At 35.3% G+C, this 25,936-nt stretch overlaps 1 protein-coding gene across 1 annotated transcript in view; it reads left to right on the plus strand.

Moving 5' to 3' along the window:
* ush2a (Usher syndrome 2A (autosomal recessive, mild)) overlaps positions 1-25,936 on the plus strand; it is a 445,979-nt gene that overhangs the window by 123,762 nt on the left and 296,281 nt on the right. Inside the window, 8 exon segments of the mRNA XM_056477496.1 lie at positions 7,888-8,018; positions 16,545-16,671; positions 19,149-19,250; positions 19,345-19,533; positions 19,838-19,968; positions 21,309-21,585; positions 23,254-23,457; positions 23,914-23,994. Of these exon segments, the coding sequence (XP_056333471.1) occupies positions 7,888-8,018; positions 16,545-16,671; positions 19,149-19,250; positions 19,345-19,533; positions 19,838-19,968; positions 21,309-21,585; positions 23,254-23,457; positions 23,914-23,994 (1,242 nt within the window).

Genomic DNA, 25,936 nt, shown 5'->3' on the forward strand with positions numbered 1-25,936 from the left:
ATACGTTGTGTTGTATTGAAATGTAGCCAAAGCAATAAATTAAGCTAAATCAATGGTCATCTAATCTTGTGCTTCAAATGACTTTGTTAAAGGATGCAAGTCCCAACAAATCAAAGTAAAAATGAGATTAAAAATGCAATATACTTGAGGTGAATTGACTTTTCATCGTCTTTGAATTATAACAGGAGTCTTGTTTTTCCTGTTTTAAATGTGTGCTTTATTTAATTTAATATAATTTAGTTAAATTTTATCTAATTAAATTAAATTTACTTTTTTATTTATTTATTATCTAAATAAATAAAATTATTATTATTTTTTTTCATTTTTGTTAAATTTAATTTTATTTATTATTAGATTTTAATAACATTTTTTATTTTATTTTATTTTATTTTATTTTATTTTATTTTATTTTATTTTATTTTATTTTATTTTATTTTATTTTATTTTATTGTTCCAGGGTCATGTTGTTTGCTTATTGTCTATAAAGTATACATATTTTATTATTATTGTAATTATTTATTCCTTACTTTTTCATGCCTTCGTTTTTTTTGTCAGCATATTTCTATCGAGTGACAATCAAGAAATGTACATTTTCCAAATGGGAAGGCAGTAGTACATGGCGAATGAAGCAATTTTCAAAGACTACATGCTATTGTAGCACAAAATGTTAAATGATACAAATTATTTTCCTTAATTAATTTGATTGATTGTCAAACGGCCTCAGTCAGTGGAAAGTAGAGGGAAACTTTGTACAGACATCATTAGTTTTTCCCCATTTAAAGATTAATCATGAAAAGCTCTGGCTCTTTAATTCTGTAATTTGTATATTTAATGGGGTGCTGCAGAATCTATGACAGTAATTAGCATTTCCTGAAAACTCATTAATACGCAACAACTTGATTAATGCCGCAATATTACTAACATGACTGAAGTTATTCAGGTTATGTACTAAGCAGATTAAATCCAAATAGCCCTGTTTGTTTTACTTATAGCTGATATGATGTTTTTGGCAGAGAAAAATATTTTGGGATGAACGTGTTTGGCATCAGTTTCCATTATCCACAAACTGGCAAATATTCCCTCGCATGCTGTTTTCTTTTCTAAGAATTGTTCAATTAAAAGGAAGCGAGTTTGTTAAAAAGAATGATTCTATAGGAAATATACAATATAATGTGTTTGAGTGTGTATATAGTATAAACAGCTATGGAAAAAATAGACAACTTGAACCTTTTAGTTTTATGATTTATAGTTATTATGATATTTCTGCCAGATTTTAAATTAAAAAGCTGTCACTTGTTCTAGCATGTTTATTTAAATTTTTTAGACAATACATATCCACTATTTTAAAGAGCTCCTATTATGCAATAAAGGGTCATATTTTGGTTTTGGGGGTCTCCAACAACAGGCTGATATGCATGCAAGGTCAAAAAACACGTTCATTGTCTTATAATATGCATTTATTTTGACCTAATTATCCTAACAAGTTCCATATGATTCCTTCAGTGATTCATTTGTTCACAAACCCCTCCTTTGCGTGAGGCTAATCTGCGATGATTGTTCTGATGACCCAGTCTGTTGTGGTTGGTCGACTGCCTTCAGCGTGAGACAGAGAGAAATGCCCACCACGACTTATCAACATTGTTGAAGTAGCCAGAGTGCAGAGTATATGTGTGAGCCCAATGCAGGAGTGCATTAAAGCAACGCAGTTAAACAGCAGCAAATTGCTCTATTCCTAACCATAAGTAAAAACAATGACACACATTCAGTATTAATCCACACTATTTTAAAACTTAACTGCCGCACGTGTGTAGAAACAGCTGACGGTGGCCATAGCAACGACAAACGGCAGAGGAGCGTGAGCTCACCAACACATTTAAATTCATAAAGCTGCACGCGACGCGTTTTTAACGTGGTTTTAGATGCGATATGAGAATATAAAGAGTTAACCATATACACTACAAGCAGTTACAGGTAATAAAACACAACTACATAATTTGCAAGCTAGAGAAGACAAGGTGGCAACCATTTTAATCACCCTTACTTCCACTTGTGAAATGAAGAAACTGATCCGTGAACTGTGTACTGTAAAGTTCCTGTCAAGCTCTAACAAAGTCCCATACATTATTAATCTTTTCTGATCCTTCCTTTAACAAACGGCCGATGAATCCCCCGTTGTAAGCATATAGATTGCTGAAGCACTCGTCTGAAAAATGACAAGAACACGACACAAGGCTGAGGCTATAATGCTGAGGTATTTTTGCAAAAATAAACTTCAACCACTGACTCTTCACAGCCTCATCTTTGGGTAGGGAAAATAACCCTAACTTTCCCCTCACACTTCAGAGCACAACATGATTCAACTGGAATCTGCTACAGTGTTTGTCTTATTTTTTTTCTTTCTACAGTGTTTGTGGTCGGGGCCGGGGGTTTCAATGTTCCCAGGTCTGTATGCTCAACAAATGGGCGGGGCTTGAGTTTCATATCGACGTCATGCCAACATGGCTAAAGATTCAATGCCGTGGCTATTCATTCGAACCACTCTGAGTCGACTCTTTTATAGATGAATCAATAGTTTTAAACATGGTACCCTTTCAGATTTAACCCTTAACTGGATATTTCACTTCACCTAGAGCTGTGTTACACACTGCATGGAAGGTCATTTTCAAAAGCCCATAATAGGGGCTCTTTAACATCAGGTGAGTTACTGAACAAAAAGATCATATTTAGAGGAGGAAAAATACCTTTTTTAAAAATATACTGCATTTAAATTAAAAAATTTTTTAAATTTATAATATATAAAACAGATATTAACATTTTACTCAATTCCATTCCTAATAAATGCAGAAAATCCCAGAAATCGAGAATTTACAGTAACAGTGTATACATATTTTTCAGCCTGTCCGTATTTGCTGGATGCATTAGCCTGAAGTGCTAAAGTGCTGATGCAGTCCCCATGTAAAAGTGCTTCACATCTTTCCCATGTCTTAGCGCGAGTCTTGAGACCCACAGAGGTGAATCTCATTCCTCATCAGCCCCGCTCAGACCAGCCCTGCGCCTGAGAGACCTCTGACCACAGCTTTTCTGGACAGGCCTGTCAGTGCGTACAGAGCCACGCTGCTCCACTGGGATCCCAAATCCCACAGATGTCCCTTTAGCCTCCACGTTCCCTCTCCTGTAATGGACCAGACGTTCTGATGGATGTGAAGCACTTGTCAAAAAATAGCTGATCACCCCAGAGAGATCTGCTCTGCTGAACCTACAACTTCTGATCCAGGTTCTCCCCCAACACTTTCCACAGGACTGAGACTGTCTGGTCAACATGAGACAAGAGCTTTTGCTGTTCTTTACTGAGCACCTTTTTAAAAGGTCGCGTTTAGTTGCTCTTTGCTCATGCCATGGTAAGAAAATACATATAAACATATATTAGGGACATGTGGGGTCATGTGAAATTCATGTTGTGGGTAATGGAATGAAAATAGCATGTACTGTAGGGCTTCGGATTTTTATGTACAGTAATTCACTTTCCGCTGTTTTTAGTGAGGGATTGATAAGTATATTGTTTTTATGAAATGCAAATATTTGATAACTCTTAGCTGACCGTTACCAGTTTGTGAATATTAATGGACAGCCTTCACAAGTCAGCCCAGTAAAGTATGGGGTGCCTCAAGGATCAGTTTTAGGCCCTTTGCTGTTTACAATATAAATGCTATCCCTGGGAGACATTATTAGAAGACATGGGATCAGCTTTCACTGCTATGCAGATGATACTCAATTATACATTTCAACTAAACCTGATGAGACGTCTGAACTGTCTAAGTTAACTGAGTGTATTAAAGATGTTAAAGACTGGATGACCAACAATTTTCTTCTCTTAAACTCAGACAAAACAGAATTATTACTTATTGGGCCTAAATCTTGTACACAGCAGATCTCACAACTCGACCTACAGTTGGAGGGATACAAAGTTAGCGTTAGCTCTACTATAAAAGATCTGGGTGTCATATTGGACAGCAATTTAACTTTTGAAAATCATGTATCCCATGTCACAAAAACGGCCTTCTTTCATCTGAGAAATATCTCTAAGTTACGAAGTATGCTATCCATCTCAGATGCAGAAAAGCTAGTCCATGCTTTTATGACTTCAAGGCTGGATTACTGTAATGCTCTGTTTGCTGGCTGCCCAGCATCCTCTATTAATAAACTTCAGCTAGTACAAAATGCATCCGCCAGAGTTCTTACCAGGTCTAGAAATATGATCATATCACCCCAATTTTATCCTCCCTGCACTATCTGCCTGTTAAGTTTCGTATTGAATTTAAAATATTGCTTCTTACCTATAAAGCTTTAAATAATCTAGCTCTTGTTTATCTAACCAACCTTCTGTCTCACTACAATCCAACCCGCTATCTCAAAACTCAGGGCTTCTGGTAGTACCTAGAATGGCAAAGTCGAGTAAAGGAGGTCGAGCCTTCTCATTTATGGCTCCTAAACACTGGAATAGCCTTCCTGATACCGTCTGAGGCTCAGACACACTCTCGCAGTTAAAAACTAGATTAAAGACCTATCTTTTTAGTAAAGCATACACTCAGTGCATCACTTAGCTCTATGATACATGAATGTGCTCCACAAAGGTTTCTTCATCTCATTTATATACACTATGAACAGCAGCTATGCTAATTATTCTCTTTATTCTGTATTTCCACCTGGGGATACTCATCCCGAGACCCTCAGACCACACAGCGCCACTGATTCAATCCAAGACCAGCGACGAGATGATCCCAAGGTTTCCATAATCCTGGACCAGGACGTATCTTGAGCAGCGGCTGTGGTGGTCATTGAGGAGTGGAGAGCATGAGACTGTTTCCTGTGACGCTACAGGGACAGCCGAGTCTTCTCTGAGGCCCAGCTTCCAGCCTCCGGTGCTTAGACTGCAGCTCTGCACAAGACGTTTGGCCAGTGGAGAAATGGTCGTACCCATCTGAGCCTGGTTCTCTCTAGGTTTTTTTCTTCACTTTCGCCAATTGGTGAAGTTTTTTTTCCTCACCGCTGTCGTCACTAGCTGGCTTGGTTCAGGATATGTAGAGCTGCGCATCGATGGATTTGCCCTTCAGTGTTTGGACTCTCAGTAGTTATTATTAAACCACACTGAACTGAGCTAAACTGAACTGAACTTGAACTTTAAAAACTGAACTACACTATTTCAATTTACTATGATCATTTATGTGAAGCTGCTTTGACACAATCTACATTGTAAAAGTGCTATACAAATAAAGGTGAATGGAATTGAATTGAAAGTTAAAGTCCACATGAACCGGAAGCTACGCCAGTTGTTTTTTTCTTTTTCACATTGTGAGACAGTTCCTTGAGAAACAATATATTACATGCCAAAACAGTGGCCGGGGCTTGTTTTTTCTACTGCGAGCTGAATGGATGTAGTAAAGTAGGCATTTTACTCAAACATCTGGAAAAGGGTTCAGGAAGAGTTATTATAACCTAACAGACACCTCCCGCTCACCATTTCTGTTTACTGTCAAAACTGACATTTGGAGGGCTGTGGATGCGTAGGTTAGCCACATTTAAATCCTAAGACATACGTAATCTGACAATTTAACTGAAAAAAACTAAACAGGAAGTGCATTTTCAGATTTCAATTAAAGATTACAAGGGTATTTTTTTCTTATTGACATGCACAGATGAATTGTTCACCACAAAACTAACAATGTGAGCTAACAAAATCATATGGTTAGATTTGATTTCATTTGTACTTTAACATACTAACATACTGAAAAGCCTTTTGGTTTTGGAACACAATGATCAAATACAGCACTCTTTTGACCACTGCATATGTGGCGCATCATTTGAAGCATTTAGTTTTGTATATCTTAGTTTTAAAATATTTATTCCCAAATATTAAATCTGTGTGAAGCGGAAATTGCTGAGACTTATATTTCAGTATGTCGATCTAATTCCAACCGAAACTGAATATTGGCTTTCTTTTTTGTATACTATATCATTCTCTAGTAGCAAACTAATGGTTAGAGGAGTGTGATTAAATAGATTGTGGTTGAACCTGTCAACCAGATGTCAAAAGAGAAGGACAGTCACTCTTAATGGTCAAGCAAATATCCAGAAATTGCTTAAAGATTACAAAAATAAAAAATCTGTCTATTAACTTGCATGGAATGTATTAATTGTTCACCTAAAAAATAAACATTGTAAATCTTGATTTCACACTGACTTTAAATGTTTACTGAATGCTATTTCAGTTGATCCATGATTATAGCATTAATTATTAAATATTATATAGCACTTCTTCTCTGCAATAATCAAGAAGCTTTTTGTTTTGTTGCTTTTGGGAAGAAACACCATACATCTTTCAAAAACCATGAACACCACAGTTTAATTTAAAACAGAGCCACAATGTGATCATTAAACTATTGTTTGTTTTAAAATAAGTCATTTTATGTTTAGTTTCTTTTGTACCAAAACATAAAGAACTGTGACTTCAAACCCAATGTTTAGCCCCCAAACTGTGTACAGTACTTTAATACCCGATAATTAAATAGATGATTTAAAATGTGATTTTTATTCTTGTGAGGGCATAGCATCATTACAGTAGTTGCTTGTGCATTCTAAGATCATCAGAATATGTTTTATTTTTTCTTTATTTATTGAACATTTTTGATTTAGAAACAAAAACAACAAAGCCAAAGATCCACCCAGCAGAAAGCTACATTATAATAAAACAGTAGTAATATATACGAAATCAGAATTGAAACCTGTCTGATACTGTCTCATATTGTACAAAAAATGTACAGTTTTCTTGCTGGCGCTATTTATTTTGCTTGTGGTATATTTCAAAATAATAATGTCCAGTAAGTTGAGATTCCAAGATCCATCCATAGTTTCAGGATAATTTTTTGTAGCAGTCAGAACATCAGAATCCTCCTTCAGTTGATGTATAAAGAGTGTGATGAATCATCGAGCAGGAGAAAGAGTAATGGGTCACTTTGAATCTGAGCTCTCATTAGATCTGATACTATGTCTAGTACCTTGGACCAGAACAATACAATTTGGGGACATTTCCAGAACAAATAAGTACCTTGTGCAGAGTTGTTACATAACTGACAAAAAAGGCTGACTTTCCCATTCAAATATGTTTGAAATTAAGGACTTAAGTAATTTATTTTTGTATCAGAACATTTCCAAATAGAAAGTTCAAAAGAGCTTTATTTGAAATTCCAATCTTTAAATTATGGCATGTCTTTACTGTCACTTTTGATCATTTTAATGCGTCCTATAAAATATAATAGTTTTATCAGGCCAGTAGTTTCCTTGTGCACTCTAGCATACAAAGTCCGTCCTGTAGGGTTGGTATTCAGATGGTATAATCCCTGTATCAGTTGTATAGATCTGAAGCCTGAAGAAACATCTTGCTGCTCTACATGAGGTCAACCAGACATACAACCTCTTCAATCCACTGGAGATTCAAAGATAGATTAAGCTGAATCTTTTTAATCTAAGCAGTCTGTATTTGAGTGGGCTTGTACTCGCAGCCCTCAACATATTAATGAACTTATATTGAAGAAGGATATCACTTCAAAGGTGTTTTTTTTACGTTTGATTTTTAGGTCAGATGGTGGAAGGTTTTTACTAAGAACAGTTCTTATTTTTTTTTAAAGTGGTTCTGTTAGGATAAAGCCTTTAGAGGGTAGTTTTGTTCTCACAGGCATCACCCTGGATCCTTAGAGCTCAGTTTCTCACACTTCTGGGTGTTTTTATTCTGTCATTTGCTCTTACAATCTTCATGCATTTTTTTTTTTAAATATAGTGTTTTCTGTACAGTGTTTTGATCAAACAGTCTGTCACCATTGACTGTCTCTCCAGGCTTGCGGCTGAGTTTCCGGACACGCGCTGAGGAGGGGCTTCTGCTGTTTGCAGTTTCCCCTAGAGAACAGGAGGAGTATGTCGCTCTGCAAATACACAACGGCCGCCCGTACTTCCTCTTCGACCCTCAGGTACATCATGGTCATGGACTGCTGTGTTTGTTTACGCTATAAAAAGCCTTTGGTAACTCTTTATTTTGACAGTCCCTTGTAGACATTCTGTTGACTATAAGTGGCCAAAAGTGAAGTGCTAGGAATATTTATATCTCTATTCAAAACATTTTTTAAGAATAACTACAGGGGTCTGAAATATTTTGACTAGGCATTTGACTGTACTAATATATTACTATAAATAAAGTCCATACACCTGACTGTCATTAACTATAAACCTAACTCTTAGGGATGTGACTAGATCTCGTATGACGAGATCTCGTGAGATTAAATTACAACAAGATTTTGTTAACACTTTATTTTGATGGTCCGTTTGTTGAATTTAAGTTACATTGCATCTACATGCCAACTAATTCTCATTAGATTATAAGTAGACTGTTAGGTTTGGGTTAGGGTTAGTGTAAGTTGACATGTACTTGCAAAGTTTTTTGTAGTCAGTTAAATGTCTGTTCAAGGAGCATACCAACAAATATTAAGCAGACGGTGTACTAATACTCAAATGGACCATCAAAATAAAGTGTTACCCAGATTTCTCGTTGAGGTGAAAAGTTGTTTTGTGAATTGTTATGAGGTTGAATTTAGCACTAAAGATTGAAGGCAGGATTGGATTTAAACCGCACACCAAGTGCTTTGCGCACACACCTGGCAACCCAAGCTGCCTCTGATGTGCGTCACTCCGTTTACTTGGTCAGGTATGACGAAACAGCGAGTTACATGAGTTCAGCATCTGTCGCGTCCAAAAGAGGCTATAAGTGCAGCCGCACACATTAACCACGCTTCATAACCATGCAAAGGAATAGCACTTTAGATATGCTGAAAGCCATAATCGTCATAAACACAATTGGAATTAAGACATGTGGAGTATTTATATTTCAGTCACATTATTGAAGTGCAGTACAGACATGTAAACACCTATTACAATTGTGAAGGACTTTTTAGCCACATTTTGCGACAGGATAAGACATACACGCATGGCTGTTTGACACTATTCTCTTCCAATACCAAGTCAGTAAAGTACCACAGGCACACGCATCTCTAAGCGAACACACACACACAACGTTAACTCAGACTGAATCTGAGTTATGAATGAAACTCATGAATGAAATGAAATGTTGCTGAATGAAAGAAAAACTCCTGAAAAAATCTAAATTAAATACCAAAAATTACATGATTTTCTAATTTAATATGTTGAAAGGAGTTCGATTTCACATGTGAAGTCAGTCAGTAGAGTTTATAGTTATATATTTAGCAGTGTTTGCATGTCCTTTACAGCACACAATTTATTAAAATAGAAATAAAATACCTTTCATTACAATAAAAAAACCTAAATTGTTTTACATTTTGTGATTTTTTTTTTTTTTTTCGATTAAAAATCTATTTTGCATTCATATATTAGCAAGTATTTTGCTAATATTTAAAATTATATATAAAAGTATATTTCCCATTCACATATTACTAAAATATTTTGCTGTCCTTTACAGCACAGAATTCATTAAAATTGAAGTAAAATAACTACAAGTTGATGCTTAAAAAAAGCACCTAAATAGTTTTGCAATTTGTGAATTTTTTATTATTATTATTTTTTATTTATTTATTTATTTTTTTCAGTTGAATCGTAGGCTTCTTAAAAATGGGTTAAAAATCTTGTCTCGTGGAGTAGGCATCTCGTCACACCTCTACTAACTGTAGACCCCTCCCTTCATAGAAATCTAGACAAAAGAGACACCAAATGTGAACAGAAATGTGTCCTTTCAGCCTGATCTCACGAGGAAACGTAACTATTTTACATTTTGTCAGTTTAGTGACTCTGACAAGAATTTAAAAAATGTACGATTTTTAAAGGAGACATGACACCAAAACCCACCCCTAAACTCAACCATCATTGGAGGATAAGCCAATCGTGCTATATTGTACGTTATGAATTCACATGAATTAGCCACTGAATTAAAATTTTTCGAATTACTGTGAGATATCGTTGGTTTTCTTGTCTTTTTGTGACCCATTGACCTAAGCATCTCCGACACTGGATATTTAATTGCATGTGTCTATTGTTTTAACATTTAAATTAAGTTTGCTATATGACATTATTAAAAGCTACACTTTATTTAGTTGATTATTTTGGACTTTATAATGCATTTTATATGTACATTTATTTGTATATATTTTCATCTCCCACTACATCTCAACAAATTCAGAGCATTAGTACACTTTTACATTAGGGTTAGTAATAAGTTGATACCATGGTTGATACGTAGTATGATTTTTTTGTAGTTTTTGTAGTATGTTTTTTTGATGACCATCGAAATAAAGTGACAGCAGATGGTAAACAGACAGTATTGTCATTGTAAATTGTCTTAGTTAATGTTTAAAGAATGTTTAAAAAAAAAAAAATGTGTTTCCTAACTTAACTCCAGCCTGTTGAAAGTACAAATTTAAACCTAATGTATTTTGTATGTAATGCTGTAATGCCTAAATTAACTTTCCCATAACTGATTTTAGTGTTTTATATTTCGCATATAATTTTAGTGTGGACCATTTGCGCATTAGCAATAACATGAAAGTAATTATTGTCTTATCTTACCAACCAGGATGGTTATATCTACTTATCTACTCTACTAATAACTTCTTCAGACAAAAAGTGTGCATTTTGATGGATGGACTATCAAGTTCTTCTCTAAAAAAAAAAAAAACTTCAACTGAAAGAGTGTTTAAGACCAATTAACTCGTTACCCGCAGACATTGGGTGAGAACAGCAATAGCATGCTAATTATGCACGCTGCGGCACTAGCATGCAGGGTTGACTCTATTGCTCTGATGATGAAAGCAATCATGAAAGATGATTTCACATAAGTGTCCAGGAGACCACCGAGAAACTCTCCCCACCAATAAGCGCCATTGCCGAATATTGCCGGTTTTGCATTCGTAAACACATTTTGTCGGGGTAGTTTGATAATTATAACTAAAAGTGGTGTCATGCCCAATTAATGTCCCCTGATAGCATGCCCATTAGTTCCCCCATTAACGAATTCAACAATTCTAATGGGATTAGCACCATGGGATGCTAATTGAGCGTGACACAGGGAACTGGTATGCTTCCCCACACACTCTTTCTAATGATGAAATTAATGAGCATTTTATGAAACACTGTCTCATGAAAGCGTATTTAGTTCCTGTAAAGGCTGTCACAAATGATGCTGTTTTTTTTATCCAAACGTCTCCTTATCGGGGTCTCTCAGAGATAAGCGAGTGATGAGTGGTTTCCAGGCATACAGTGAGGAGAGAAGGTCTCTCCGAGGCCCATGGGCATGATTAGTTGCATTAGTACCACGGACAGCGCCCATTTCATCTTAAACAAACTCAAGGGCTATTAAGCAAGAGTATGCTGCTCACTGTGTTAATGACATGCACTACATCACCAAAACCTATAGCAGCTTCTATAGAACTGCTGTGGAACAGATCTTTAATGAACTGTTTGGAGTGTTAGTGTGTAAATTCTTTTCCCCATGCTCACGCTTTTCCATTGGCCATTAGTTTTTATGGTTAAAGTGAGTATTCGCGGGATCTCCAGGAATATCGACGAAACCGTTTCTCCTAATTGTTTTTTTGTTTGCTTTTTTGTTTATTGAAGTGGACCAGGGGTTGAGGGGCCTTTAAGCCTCCAAGAGAGTCATAGGATAACTTAAAGGTGCAGTAGGTGATTGTCTTCAGAAACATTTTTTGTTATGCTGGCTGAAAGTCTTTGCATCCTGAAAACAATCATTAAATAAAGCCATTTCTTTAAAGGAAGCCACAACCATATCACCTTACAGCCAAGACCGGTTACTCACTGAAGCTTAGCAGGGCTGAGCCTGGTTAGTACCTGGATAGGAGACCAGATGGAAAAACTAGGTTGCTGTTAATGTCCTGGCCAAATTCTCTCTATTTTCCCTTTCTCATCATGGCCTCCCAATCATCCCCATCCACCGAATTGGCTCTATCACTGTCTCTCCACTCCACCAATAGCTGGTGTGTGGTAAGTGCCCTAGCGCTGTTGTCCTGTGGCTGCCATCAAATCATCCAACTCTATAATACACACTGGTAGTGGTGTGGAGAGCCCACCCACCCCACATGATTGTGAAGCACTTTGGGTGTATGGCCATACACGATAAAAGCGCTATATAAATACACATTACATTACATTCAAATGAATTTATGTGTATTTTAATATTCTATGGAATGTGTAGGACCAAGAAAATTAAAACACTCCAGTTAAAACCATCAGGCTAAACTTTACCGTACGTGGATGTTAAAATATGTAAAGGATTATGTCATATGCGTGTTATGAACATGGTTAGACACAGAATGGCAGGCAAACATCAACAATGCACCTTGTCTTTTAAGTTTGGTATTATAAATGCTAGCTGTACTATAAAGTTGTCTCTCTGGTGAATGTTACATGTTGTATTGTAGTGATCTTGAATGTAGTGGCAAACAGTGTAGTGGCTTTGAATGGTGATTTTCGGGGTGGGACATAGGCTTTCAGTTCTATCAGACTAATGTTTGCATGCCAGCATCAATAGGCAAGATCTCCTATTGCACCTTTAATTGGAGACTTTTATGATTGTTATACTTTCTGCTTGCTTTAGTGTATAACGTTGTTGTTGAACAAGGGAATGATTTGCCAAGAAACAGATACAAAATCCACTCCAAAATGGTTTTTTTTTAGATTGTTCTCATTCCTTCATTTGAGATTGAATGAAATCAGTTTAATTTCACTAATATGATTCATGATTCATCTTTCTATCGTGTCATTCTATTGTTATATCATTCTAGTTTGAATTAATCAGTGTTTAGGTTTGCTTTTGATTTAGACTGATCCCAACCAAGGCTCATTCTGAAAACATACCTCTATATACATTTCTGGAGACCGTCAAATACGTCCCATGAGCTACGTTTTTTGCAGTTTTTGTTTTTGCGAATCCACCAGGCCGCTGTGTATGCTTTTTCATATTTCAAATTTCTCTCGCGATTGCAATTCGTGCCTGCTGTTCTCGTGTAAATACACCAGAGGTCACTGTTTACTGACTGTTTGACTGACTGAGTGACCAATCGACTGACCCATCCTCCTCCTTCCCTAAATCCAACCGATAGTGTTTTCAAAAGCACAGATTGACCCGCCCACCCACTTCCCTAAACCCAACCGACAGTTTTAAAAGCAATCCCGAAATTCTACCACATTTTACCACATTCTCACCCTGTTATTTACTTATTTTATTTTTTTGGATTCTGTTTGTCATATCCGCTTTATGGAATCTTTCCTCACCGGTCTCGAACCCCGTCATCGTGGTCAACTTCGCTCTGTATCTGAAGTCCACTGACGTACATGGCGAGCTAACTGGACAAACTAGTATCAGTGGGAAAGCGTCAATACAGAGGCAAGCGGTCAGCTGGTAAGCATGAAAAGGAACGACGTCATACTGCCCTGTAGCTTTCATTTTAAAAATTAAGTGCAGCCTTTCGTACTTCTGGCTATATAATGTGTGGTCTCCTGAAATGTATATAGGGCTAAGTTTTCAGAATGGGCCTATGTTGACTGATCCAGTACTTTAAGTTATCTCTTCAGTTAAAATTGAGCAATTAGTAATGGTTAAAAGTCTGCTGAAGGATACTTTCAGTGTTAATTGATTGATTTAAGTTGGTTTCCCAAATTATATTAGACTTTTTATGTTGCATGCTTTTATGATGCATTGTTTTAGCTTAAGGCTAAATTGCCAATTGGCTATATATTTTGCCATATATTTTGCAATTGGCTATATGCAATTGGCTATACAGTATATCAGAATTTCTCCTTTATTTTGCTTCAAGGAAGAAAAAAATGTTTGAATAAATAATGACAGAGTATTGTTTTAGGATGGGCCATTTTTTTAAGTGTATCTCAGGAGCATTTGCATGTTTACCTCCAAAAAATTCCCTTGAAATGAAACGCAATTGATAATTCATGAGCGTAATTAGCAATTAACTTATGCAAGTGGATGATTTGTGGTGCAAATATCCTCTAGCATTGCTGCGATGTTTTCTTAAAATGGATGAACGCTGTGACTGATCGTTTGGGGTTCAGTCATTAGGATTCCCAAGCTGATGTTTTCAGCATGTGACTGAAACATGCATACGTTACATCAGATGTTCAGGTCGTGATGTCATTGACGGGTCTTCATCTCACTGAACGAGATTGATGTTGTATGTTTTTGTCTTCAAGCATCTGAAATAAACACATTTTGTAAACACATTTTAGGCTGGCATAATTAAAGTTAGCTGTTAAACTTGCTGGCAGATGATTTTATTCCGAAAGGCTTTTAGTTGTTGTGACAGAATTGATCTCCAATCGTAAAGAAGCCCCATTGAATACTTTCAAAGGGAGGCTGGATAGGAATGCAGTGTTGTGTCTGTCCTGGTTTCTCCCTGAAGCTGTTTCTTCCTCCCATCTCTCCCTCTCTCTCTCCCCGCAGTAAGCATATCACAGGGCTGACTTCCCTCAGCATCCACACACATATTGATTTGATCATTAAATCTTCATCACAAAGAGGAGATGCGATACTTTGTGTCTCGGTGCTTTCACTGCAGAGCACTCAGTCAGGCTGTTAAGTGTATGAACCTGAATGATGTCATATTTTAGCAGGACAATAACCCCATCTTATGTTGATGGTGCCAGCCCGTGAAATTTACTGCTTTTGGGGAATGTCCTATCTCTGGGCAGAATTCCTCCACGACTTTAGTTCTGTGCCAAGAGGGATTCTACTGCAAGTTTTTCAACTCCTTCTCCAACTTCTCCTATACAGATCCACCTACTGGATAGTAACTGGTCAAAGTTAGCTCTGTCTGTATGTCAGCATGACCAGTTGTGGTGAACCTTTACTCTTTACTTAGTAACTGTGCCTACAAGTTTTATCTAACACTGTAATTTTATTAATTGTATCTCATTATTTCATTGGTCTGCAGTTATAATCAGCTCATGTTCATAGAAAAGTTGGTAATAAACATTTCTACACAAGTATTTATGTGTGTAAAGCATCTGTTTTGTGAGAAGAGCTTCTCATATGATATGCGAGCGACCCGTACAGCTTTATTGTAGACATTTCCTCGAACGAAAATGACGTTGACTAAAACTCTGTAATACACCACGCCCACCAAAAGGGTACCCTTGGTAGTGAAAACGCAAGCCGGATAAAGGTGACCCATGCCGACCCGAACCGTACCGTATCGTACCGTTCCAGTCAGTGGAAACGAGCCATTACTTAGTTACAGTGATGTAAAGTAACAAATTACAAATACTCAAAATACTGTAATTGAGTAGTTTTTCTCAAGAATTATAATTTACTTAGTAGTTTTAAAAATGTGAACTTTCAGTTTCCCTTGAGTACATTTTTAATGCATCATCTGTAATTTTACTTCTACTTTCCTTCAGCCTGCAGTCACTACTTTATTTCTTCCTGACTATGGGAATTAGAATCAGTCCCGTAATTCCTGTCCAATCAACTCACTCATAGACAGTAACTCACATCATACTTAACTAGCTTAAGGCATGCAGCAGATTGTTTGGAAGCATTAAAAGTGTCCAAGAAGATACTTTACACGCAGTGACCCAGAGACTGTTTAGACTGAATGTCACTGATGAGAAGATGACGGATGGTTACTGTGTGACGACCAAAATGGCCTCAGACAAAACTAAATGCACTACAGAATGTTACGTTTACACACAACGCATCAACCTTTCCCAGCATAATACTCACTACTTTTAAGTACTTTAAAAAGGGCTGCTTTTTACTTATTTACAACAGATACTTTCACTCTACTTGCGTTACATTTTTTGGCAAGTAATGGTACTTTTACTCGAGTATGATTTTTCAGTACTCTTTCCACCATTGCTTAGTTAATACCTAATAATGTGTTAAAATCATAGTCATGATATAAAGCGCAATCATTTTATTAATAATGACTACATTTCAGTTTTTTTAAACTAATATTAACAGAGTAATTGTTATAAATCGGGCCTTTCCTTACTGTTAATTTTTACTCATTAAGCAACATTTACTAATAAGAAAGTTTTACCTATTGAACTTTAATACTTTTGCAATTTAATCTGATTGAAAGTTTAATCTGAACATCAACACACAATAAAGCAATACACTTTAGTCATTTTTGTTTTTTATACCTCTTGAAGTAAACTTTTTTTGCAGCTTTTGATAATACTGTATAACGTGATAATAGCTTTTAATCGCAACAAGACATTTTTATATCACCTTAAGCCTACTTGCATTCACTGTGCAAATCCTGCATGCTTTTTTCATGCTAAAAGTGTTTACGCCGCATTAGTTTGTGCATACATTTTTCTCCCTAAGCTGAACTGCTGAACATCTCCTCCTCCTAAAGCTGCTGATCAGCCATCATTTGTGCAGTGTGTGCGTTGTGTTCATGATGAGCAAGTGATTAACCCTCAGCGTTTGATGCTAGGCCTCAGCCGTGGCCCTCAGCCCTCGCAACGATGGAGGTAGACGCTATAATGACAACCAGTGGCACCATCTGATCGCTACCAGGAAGCAGGCCGTGGGAACAATCATTGTGGACAATCAATACAGTGGTAAATGCGCACACACATATGATATTCATAGACCCTCACCCTCACCCTGTCCTGTTCGCTTATTTGGTGCCTGCGAAGCCCCTACTTGAACAGATTTCAAGCGAAGGAATTATCAAGGTTAATCGTTGCCATTCTTTGTGTGATTAGAATAATTAGGCCAAAGAAGCTTCTGCTTTTCTGAACTTACATTTCAATTAAGACTGGAGGTGCGAAGCTTCCTGTCTCAGGGGATTTTTTTTTCCCTCCAGACGGAGGATTGCTTAATCTCAGTCACTCTTTTGGAGTAATATGACTTTATCTGCTCGACTCAAACCAGAATATAACTGTCAATGTTGAGGAAAAAAGTTATATATTACTAACTAAAGTCACTTTTTTGTAAAGAAGTAGCTACATGTGTTACTTAATTACTTTAAGGAAAGTAATGTAGAAGTATTGTTAGATCACAGTCTTCAGATAAATAAGATATAGCCCCGGATGCCAGATTTTGTCAGGAAATGTCAGTTTCTCCAGGTATTTGGACAACAAGTCAGCAGAGTTTCCAATACCCAAACCTGTTATCCAGTATTCAACTAAATTAGCAGTCCACAATCAATAAAGAGGTCAACTGTGGAAGTCAGCCAGAGCAGAAGCAGGAGACGAAGTGATGATAATAAAAGAGCAGGGTTTATAGAATAATCTGAATAGAATGGTGTGCTCTCATACTTCTTTTGAGCCAACCTTGAATTAGAGACATACCCTCATATCTCGTATCAGTGGAGAGGAAAATTTCAGGAAACACCATCAAAGTAAGACTAAACAATGGAAAAAGCACGAAAAGCAGAACAAGTAATTTGAAATATATAAAATAAAGAAATCAAATCAAATATTTAACCCATTTGTGCCCAAATTTTTTCAAATGGTTTCATGCATGTAGCGTTGTTAATAGTGTCTTATATGAACATGTTTTGCAAAAATGTTCTGGGTTTTTGATTTTTTTTTTCAAGAAAATCATATTTTTTATGCAGCAACTATAGCTGCCAGTGGGCAAATATGTTGTAAGCACCGTTCAATGTAAAATTTAAATAGGAGGAAAACATTTGACATTCTAACTCAAAACAACTGCTTTCAACAGATCAATTCATATTCATAAACACATTTATTATATTTAAAATTAGAAAACCATTTGATATAAACCCCCCGAAAATGATCTGTCTTAAAATTTCATGAATACGAAAGCACAAAGTGCTTTGTCTTAAAGTGATGAAACACACACTCGTTTCCCCAACAGACTGCTGTGTGTCAAAAAGATAGAAAAAATTGGGTTACAGTGAAAAGCTGCAATTTAGACAAAACCCATGTTTGTTTGGACAGCAGGGCCTAAGGTTGTGACTAAATTTGGTTGTAGTTTTATGTTTTTCCTCAGTGCTTCACTCAGCACTTTTAACTCTGCTCCAGTGTTATTTTAACTCTTTGTTGGAGTGGGGCCAGTGGAAGAAGTTGATTTTACTCTGAGGATTTTGCTGTATATCAAATTGTGTATCAAAAAAGGCTACTTTAAAGTAAAGATAACAGTTAAATGGTTGTTTAGGGTATTATGAAAGCAAACATAATTAAACAAGACCAATAACCTTTTTTTGTTAACCTATTAACACATTATTCCCTAATTCCACGTTATTTATGTACTTACAAGGTATTCCTCACCAGCAACTATAGTTGCCGCTTGAACTTTTGACAGAGTGTACAAAAAACTATAGATCTCTTAAAAGATTTATTTTATTTGGATGAATCTAGAGACCTTCAAGATTATGTTGATATATATTTGTGAACGAAAATTTTTTTTTATTAACATGAAAACTGTGTTCATCTGGGAGGGTTTGCGTCCATTTTGCATCCTGGACTTAAGGGTAAGAAATTGAAGGCCTCATGTGATAGGAAGTAAATCAATTCCTTTTTTTCTTTCTTGAAATCTTTTATTTGGTTGTTTGCTTGCATGTCATTGAGAAATTAAACATGGATAACATGTAGAAAATTACTCATAAAAGGGAAATGGCAACTGTAGTAGTCGTTGGGCTTAAATGGGTTAATATAATAAATGATAAACATGAATGAATTAAAAATATGAATCAAATAAATGGAGGACTAAATGAATAACTAAGATTTATAAATGATTATATAACCATAATCGAAATTATCAGTGCAAAACAAATAATAGAAAAAAAAAAAACATAACATATAATAATATAATAGAATAAAATATGACATATATAATAATGTGAATTGATTTCATTTAAAGCACACACTGGTTATCACAAATTTCAGATTGTACAGTATTTAATGTTTTTAAAGAGTACCCAACACTGAAACAGTAAAGTTAAAAATACTGCTGTTCCCTGCTCTGATTATTGGGCTCGCCAGGAACAGTCCCAGAAGAACATTATTGTATTGATTTAGCATTGGCACGTGTTCAGGGGTATCAGGTCATATTTTTCCTCCAACAGGATCGGCATCAGCTACAAGTGGGAGCACCATCATCGGGCAGAACACTGGCGTCTTTATAGGAGGGATTCCAGAGAATTTCACCATTCTGAGACAAGACGCTGGTAATTCTTTTCTGAATATTCTGATGAATGTAACTGAAGTAGAAAGCTGAAGCAAGAAGTGTTTATTACACAATATATCATATACTCTATACAGGACAAGCAAAGCTGGTGCAACAGGGGTTTGCTGGGTGCTTGAGGGACGTCATGGTTCAGAAATCCAGTGGCACTAATGAAGCTTGGGAACCTCTGGACTGGGAGTCTGCACTAGAAACGCATGAGACGTATGAAAGCTGGGAGGGCTGTCCTGCTGTTTCTGAAAATGGAGCGTACTTCCTTGGACATGGTACTTTTTTCTTGGGGTCTGGTTTTTTGTAGTTAAAGGGAGAGTAGATCCAAAACTTCTGTCATCACACAAGCCTGATTGACTTTTTTTGTTCAGTTAAACACACAAGAAGTTATTTTGAAAAATGTTGGAAACCTCTAACCATTGACTTCCATTGTATTTGTTTTTTTTTTACTATGAAACTCATAAAGGTTTGGAAACACCGTAGGCTGTGTGAATAATGAGTAAATTTCCATATTTGGGTGAACTATCTCCTTTAATGTTGAGATTTTTTTAACTCGTTTCTTTTCTTGATTTTATTCAGGGTTTTTGAAGGTCAAGCCGGAAATACTCACTGGTGGCAATTATTTTGAATTATCATTTGAGTTCAAAACCGATCAGCTAAATGCTCTTCTGTTGTTTGCCTATGATATAGATGGGAAAGACTTCATTTTGGTAAGTTTGCTCAAATCTGAAACAAATGTAATAATACACAAATTCATACATTTTATTTAATGAAAAACAAACTGGTGTTACACCTAACCTGCTAGCCAGCACTCACTTTCGGGCATTTACACCTACCTAACTTTAAATAGTAACATTTCTTGACTCCAATAAGCTACAAACACAAATTAGGTAACATTGGGCTTTAATGTGGTAAAAGGGGAAGTTTCATGCTCAAAAATATAAAAAGTTATACATTATGTAGTCATGAGATAAAAAAAAAACTGGATTGTGTTCAATATTTGTTTTTCCATATACAAACACAGGAAAACATTAATGTAATGTCCTAGAAAAAAACATGCCTTGAGATTAGATTTCTATTTTGATGAACATAGCATGCAAAATGAGATTTCTGTCAAATGTTTTCTGAGACTATATCGGTGTCCTTCTTTTCCTCACCGTCAGAGGCATTTTCTCAAAAAATGACCTTCCCAAACTAAAACACTAACAGTTGCTGAATAATTTAGTCTACATTCACAGTTTGTATTTTTACTATGGCTTTACTATCCATCATCTAGAGTTGTAGATGCTTAAACTGCTGTCAAACAATTAGTTCTCGTTATGAATATTCTAAATTTATATCAGCAAAACAAATTCTTATTAGTAGTAGTATTAAATGCTGGAAGCATTTTTTCTTCTGTTTTCATTTAAGATAGTTCTTAAAATTTTGTTGTGCTTTTGCTGTTTTTATAAGTGATATAATGCAACTAATGTAGTAAGGTCTTTATATAGTTCAGAGTATGAAAAAAAAGGCTTATTTGTCAATAATCTGCTCTTGTAATCAAAGGTTTTTGTTCGAAATGAACAAAAAGTGATTAGTGCTTATGAAGTCCTAGTGTTCATTTCTCCTAGAAACTACAGCGATGTATGTGTATATAAATTGGGTCACACTTTAGTTTGATAGTCCGTTTGTTGGATTATATTACATTGCATCTGCATGCCAACTAATTCTCATTGAATTCTAAGTAGACTGTTAGGTTGGGGTTAAGGTCAGGGTTAGTGTAAGTTGACATGTACTTGCAAAGTTTTTTAAAGTGAGTTAAATGTCTGTTGTAGGAGCAGTATCAACAGATATTAACCAGACAGTTTACTAATATTAAATGGACCATCAAAATAAAGTGTTAACATAAGTCTCATATCAGTGATTTAGAATGATAATAGCCCTGCTTGGATCAACTGGAGTACCACCTCAATGTTGCAGTCCATGCTAGTTTTAACTATAATTAATTAAAACAATAGATTTGTAAAACTGATTGTTCTTGCTGAAATACACGTGTGTTTTTGTCATCCAGGCCGAGCTGCAGGGTGGAGTTCTCTTCTGGGTGTTGCGCTGGGGTGAACAGACGGTGGAGTTGAGTGTATGGGTGGGTCTGTCCTACTGCGACGGGGGCTGGAACACTTTGAGTGTCCTGAAGAGGGGACATTTAGTGAGCGCTGGCCTTAATGACATGTATGAACAGGAGAGGAAGGCCACGGGCGGCCCTCTCATCATCAGCTCTCCACTTTATATTGGGGGCGTCCCACCTGGAGTAACACACCCTGCTCTGAACAAACACAGCCTTTTGCATGGTGAGATACTTACAGGTTTATCTGGCATAAATGAATGGTAATGATAGAAATACAATCTGGCTACTCCAAAAGGACAACTATAACCAACTGATATAAGGAACATTTTTATAATTCATATGTGTGCATACTAAAGCACAAATACAAAAAAAAGAAACAGAAAAACGAAGCACACTAAACAAACTGGGATGTCAATGTGGTGAATTATTTCAAATAAATACATAATCAAACATTATAATGCTTATATTTTCATTTAGTTTCGATAAACGTAAATTGACTAAAATTACAAATATTATTTGAATAATTTGAGGAATAACCAAAAATTATTTTAAACTTGAAAATCAGCAAATTGTAAAATTGATATATATAGGTCTCTTTTGCCATCGTGTGGCGGAACGTCAACTGTTACTTTTGTTGGTCTGCTGAGAGAGGCTGATGGTGGCCGATGCACTGAATCTGATGCTCAGAAATTATGAATATTTAAAATAGGCACTATCCTTACTGCTAATAAACGGCATTGTTGTAATCTAAACAACTACATTCTCGACTAAAAAAGCCTCAGAAGTACATTATGTTGTCCAACAGCAGTGATAATTGTCAAACTGTAGTGTCCTGTATGTGGGCAGAGTAATACACAAGAGTGAAGGGTGAAGAGGCGGTACGAGTGCTGTTACTTGCAGAATATAACACGGCTATCAGCCAATCTGATTCAAGAACCAGACAGAACTGATTCATATATGTATATGTATATATATACATATATATATATATATATATATATATATATATATATATATATATATATATATATATATATATATATATATATATATATATATATATATATATATATATATATATATATATATATATATATATATATACGTATATATATATACGTATGTATATGTGTATATATATATATATATATATATATATATATATATATATATATATATATATATATAGTATATGTATATATATGTATATGTATATATATATGTATATGTATATATATATATATATATATATATGTATATGTATATATATATATATATATATATATATGTATATGTATGTATATATATATATATATATGTATATGTATATATATATATATATATATATGTATATGTATATATGTATATATGTGTATATATATATATGTGTATATATATATATATGTGTGTATATATATATATATATATATATATATATATATATATATATATATATATATATATATATATATATATATATATATATATATGTATATATATATATATATATATATATATATATATATATATATATATATGTATAGGTATGTAATATATGTATATGTATATATGTATATATTGAACATTTGAAACCGACATCGAATTTTTCTCTAATTTTTAAATGTCTTATTCATTTGGGTGTCCACTTGGATAATACATTTCAAATATATTTTCTACAATAATGAATCAACTAACCTGGTTTAAACTACCAATCTGATGGCGATATATATAGTGTATATAGTATGTATATCAAAACTGATAAAAATGTCCTCAATCCACAATTAACTGACACTTTTTGTTGTTTTCGATCAATTGACCTAGTTCAGAAAGCATCTTTGTCTCTCCTTCGCTTTTTGTCTCTCTTCTCTGTTCTCCTCTGTGCCGCTCGCAGGTTTTGGCGGCTGCATCAGGGATGTTAGATTGGCGCGCGGGCCTGTCGTGAGCTTGGCGGCCGTGTCCAGCAGTGCTGTCAGAGTCAATCTGGATGGATGCCTGTCAGCTGACACCAGCGTTAACTGCAGGGGAAACGACTCCATTCTGGTGTACACGGGCAGAGACAGGAGCACAGAGGACCTGACACTGCAGCCCTTCACGGGTAAAAGCAGCATCCGAGCCCTTTTTCGCAAGCACATCCCCAGCAGCGCAGTAGCCAAGCCTCATTGACCCGCAGCTATTTTGGCCTCGTGTTGCCTGCCACGTCTCTGTGTCAGGCGATTGTTTGGCCTGATTTGTCCTTTCTGCTCAGGGTTTGTTGTTGTAAAGACCGAACAGAAGAACAACATAATATTGTCCAGCACAGACACGACACCAGGGGCGCGGAGAGGTCATATCTAAAACAGCCACCGCTTTCCCTTCATCAGCAGTACTGCGAAACTGTTGAGAACTGCACCTTAGCTAATGCACACAGACAAATATAGCAGAGGTAGAGCTCAGATGGAGAGAGAAACATTTGTGTTCGCACAACAGATTTACTGAAGCGTTCATTGAAATAACTCCCATTTGTTAATATGAGACAATGCATTTCATAGTTTTCTTTTCTTATTGTGGACAGAGTATTTGTACAGAGTGATGGCGTCTGGAGAAGGAGGTTGGATTGGTGGGCCATGGCAGCGTGGGCGGAGCAGAGAGACAGGTAAAGTACAGTAGAAGCTAATTGGAGGCTATGCATATTCACCTATAGCGCATGTCTTTGGACTGTGGAGGAAACCAGAGCACCCGGAGGAAACCCACACCAACACGGGGAGAACATGCAAACTCCCCACAAAAATGCCAACTGACCCAGCCGGAACTTAAACCAGCAAGCTTCTTGCTGTGAGGCGACAGTGCTAACCATGTCACCCCATATATAATATAATATAATATAATATAATATAATATAATATAATATAATATAATATAATATAATATAATATAATATAATATAATATAATATAATATATAATATAATATAATATAATATAATATAATATAATATAATGTAATGTAATGTAAAATAATATAATATAATATAATATAATATAATATAATATAATATAATATAATATAATATAATATAATGTAAAATAATATAATATAATATAATATAATATAATATAATATAATATAATATAATATAATATAATATAATATAATATAATATAATATAATACCCAGAACTGAAATATAATTTGAATGCTTATTTTACAAAAAAACCAACACAGCAACTTTATATTCAGGCTACTATTTGTACTTTACAGTCGTTTATTTTGTGCACACACTCTCTTACTCCCTCACCTGAGACCAAAAGGCCTGCAACGTAGCCAGCACTGCAGGCTCCATACTGATATTTGTTTGTGTCATAGTTTTCAGAACAACCCATTTTATACTTATCTGCACAATATATGTAGCAGTCAAGAAGATGAGATGTGCTTGCAGATAGCTTATCGTGACGCTCTCAGTGAAAGCGTGCACCGCACACACTGCCTTATTACAGATGAAGACGCTGAGAGAGGGAGAGAAGGAGGGGGCAGAGAGAGAGAGAGAGTAGTGTTAATATTGAGATGTTGAAGTATGCAAAATGATGGTTAAAGGGATAGTTCACCCAAAACTTTGAAAATATTCTGTCATTATTTACTCACCATTCACTTATTTCTTTGACTTTTAGTTCTTTTGAACACACACACATTTCCTACAATGGAAATCAGTGGTTGCAAGTTTCTTCAAAACATAGCTTTCTTCAAAGCATCTTCTTTTGTGTTATATTAAATAGTAAATAGAGTAAATAGTGATTGAATTTTATTTTTGTTTTGGAGGATCTATCCATTTAAAAGTTAATTGTAGATGTATGTATATAATGTATATATATGTAGACTTATAGATATATACATAAATAGCTATATTGAATATTTTAGAATATATATTAGAGTATTTTAGTTTTTTTTATACCAAGCAATTTAAATGAATATATTTAATATTTTTAAGTTGGCTTTTTTGGAATAGCATTTACATAATAACAGTTGTTTTGTTTTTTGTTTTGTTTTAATTTAATTTTGTTTAATTTTATTAAATTGTTTTTTTACATTTTATTTTATTTTCTGTAAACAGCTATTTAACTTTTTCATGCTTTTTCTCCCTCTCTGCAATTCTTTTTTACACAATGGTTCATATACAAAATGCAGTTCATAATTCAGAACACTAATTAGAAAACGTATACAACAAAATATTAAATCTGTGGCCAAATAGATATTTTCTATGTAGTCCATTTTAATAAAGATCAAGAATACACTTGATAAATCATTCCCAATAACTCCAGAAGTAGCATTAAAATAAACAGGGTCAATTTCCTTCCCCATTCATTCTGTCACATTTCCTTTCCTCTTTTCTGTATAGAGTAGTTACACATTTACGTTGTGCTGTTCAGCAGTAGTGTTATTTGCTTAAAACCACCTCGGTAATTTGTAAAACCATTCCAGTTGGTTCAGATGATGAATCATAACTTCTTCCTTCTCAAATTTGTATACTCCGCATTATAGGTCAAACCAGCGATCCACTGGTGGATATATCACATACGTCCGCTGTCTGGCTTGTTTTGACTG

Source organism: Danio aesculapii, chromosome 17 (genome assembly GCF_903798145.1).
Source record: "Danio aesculapii chromosome 17, fDanAes4.1, whole genome shotgun sequence".
NCBI lineage: Eukaryota > Metazoa > Chordata > Actinopteri > Cypriniformes > Danionidae > Danio > Danio aesculapii.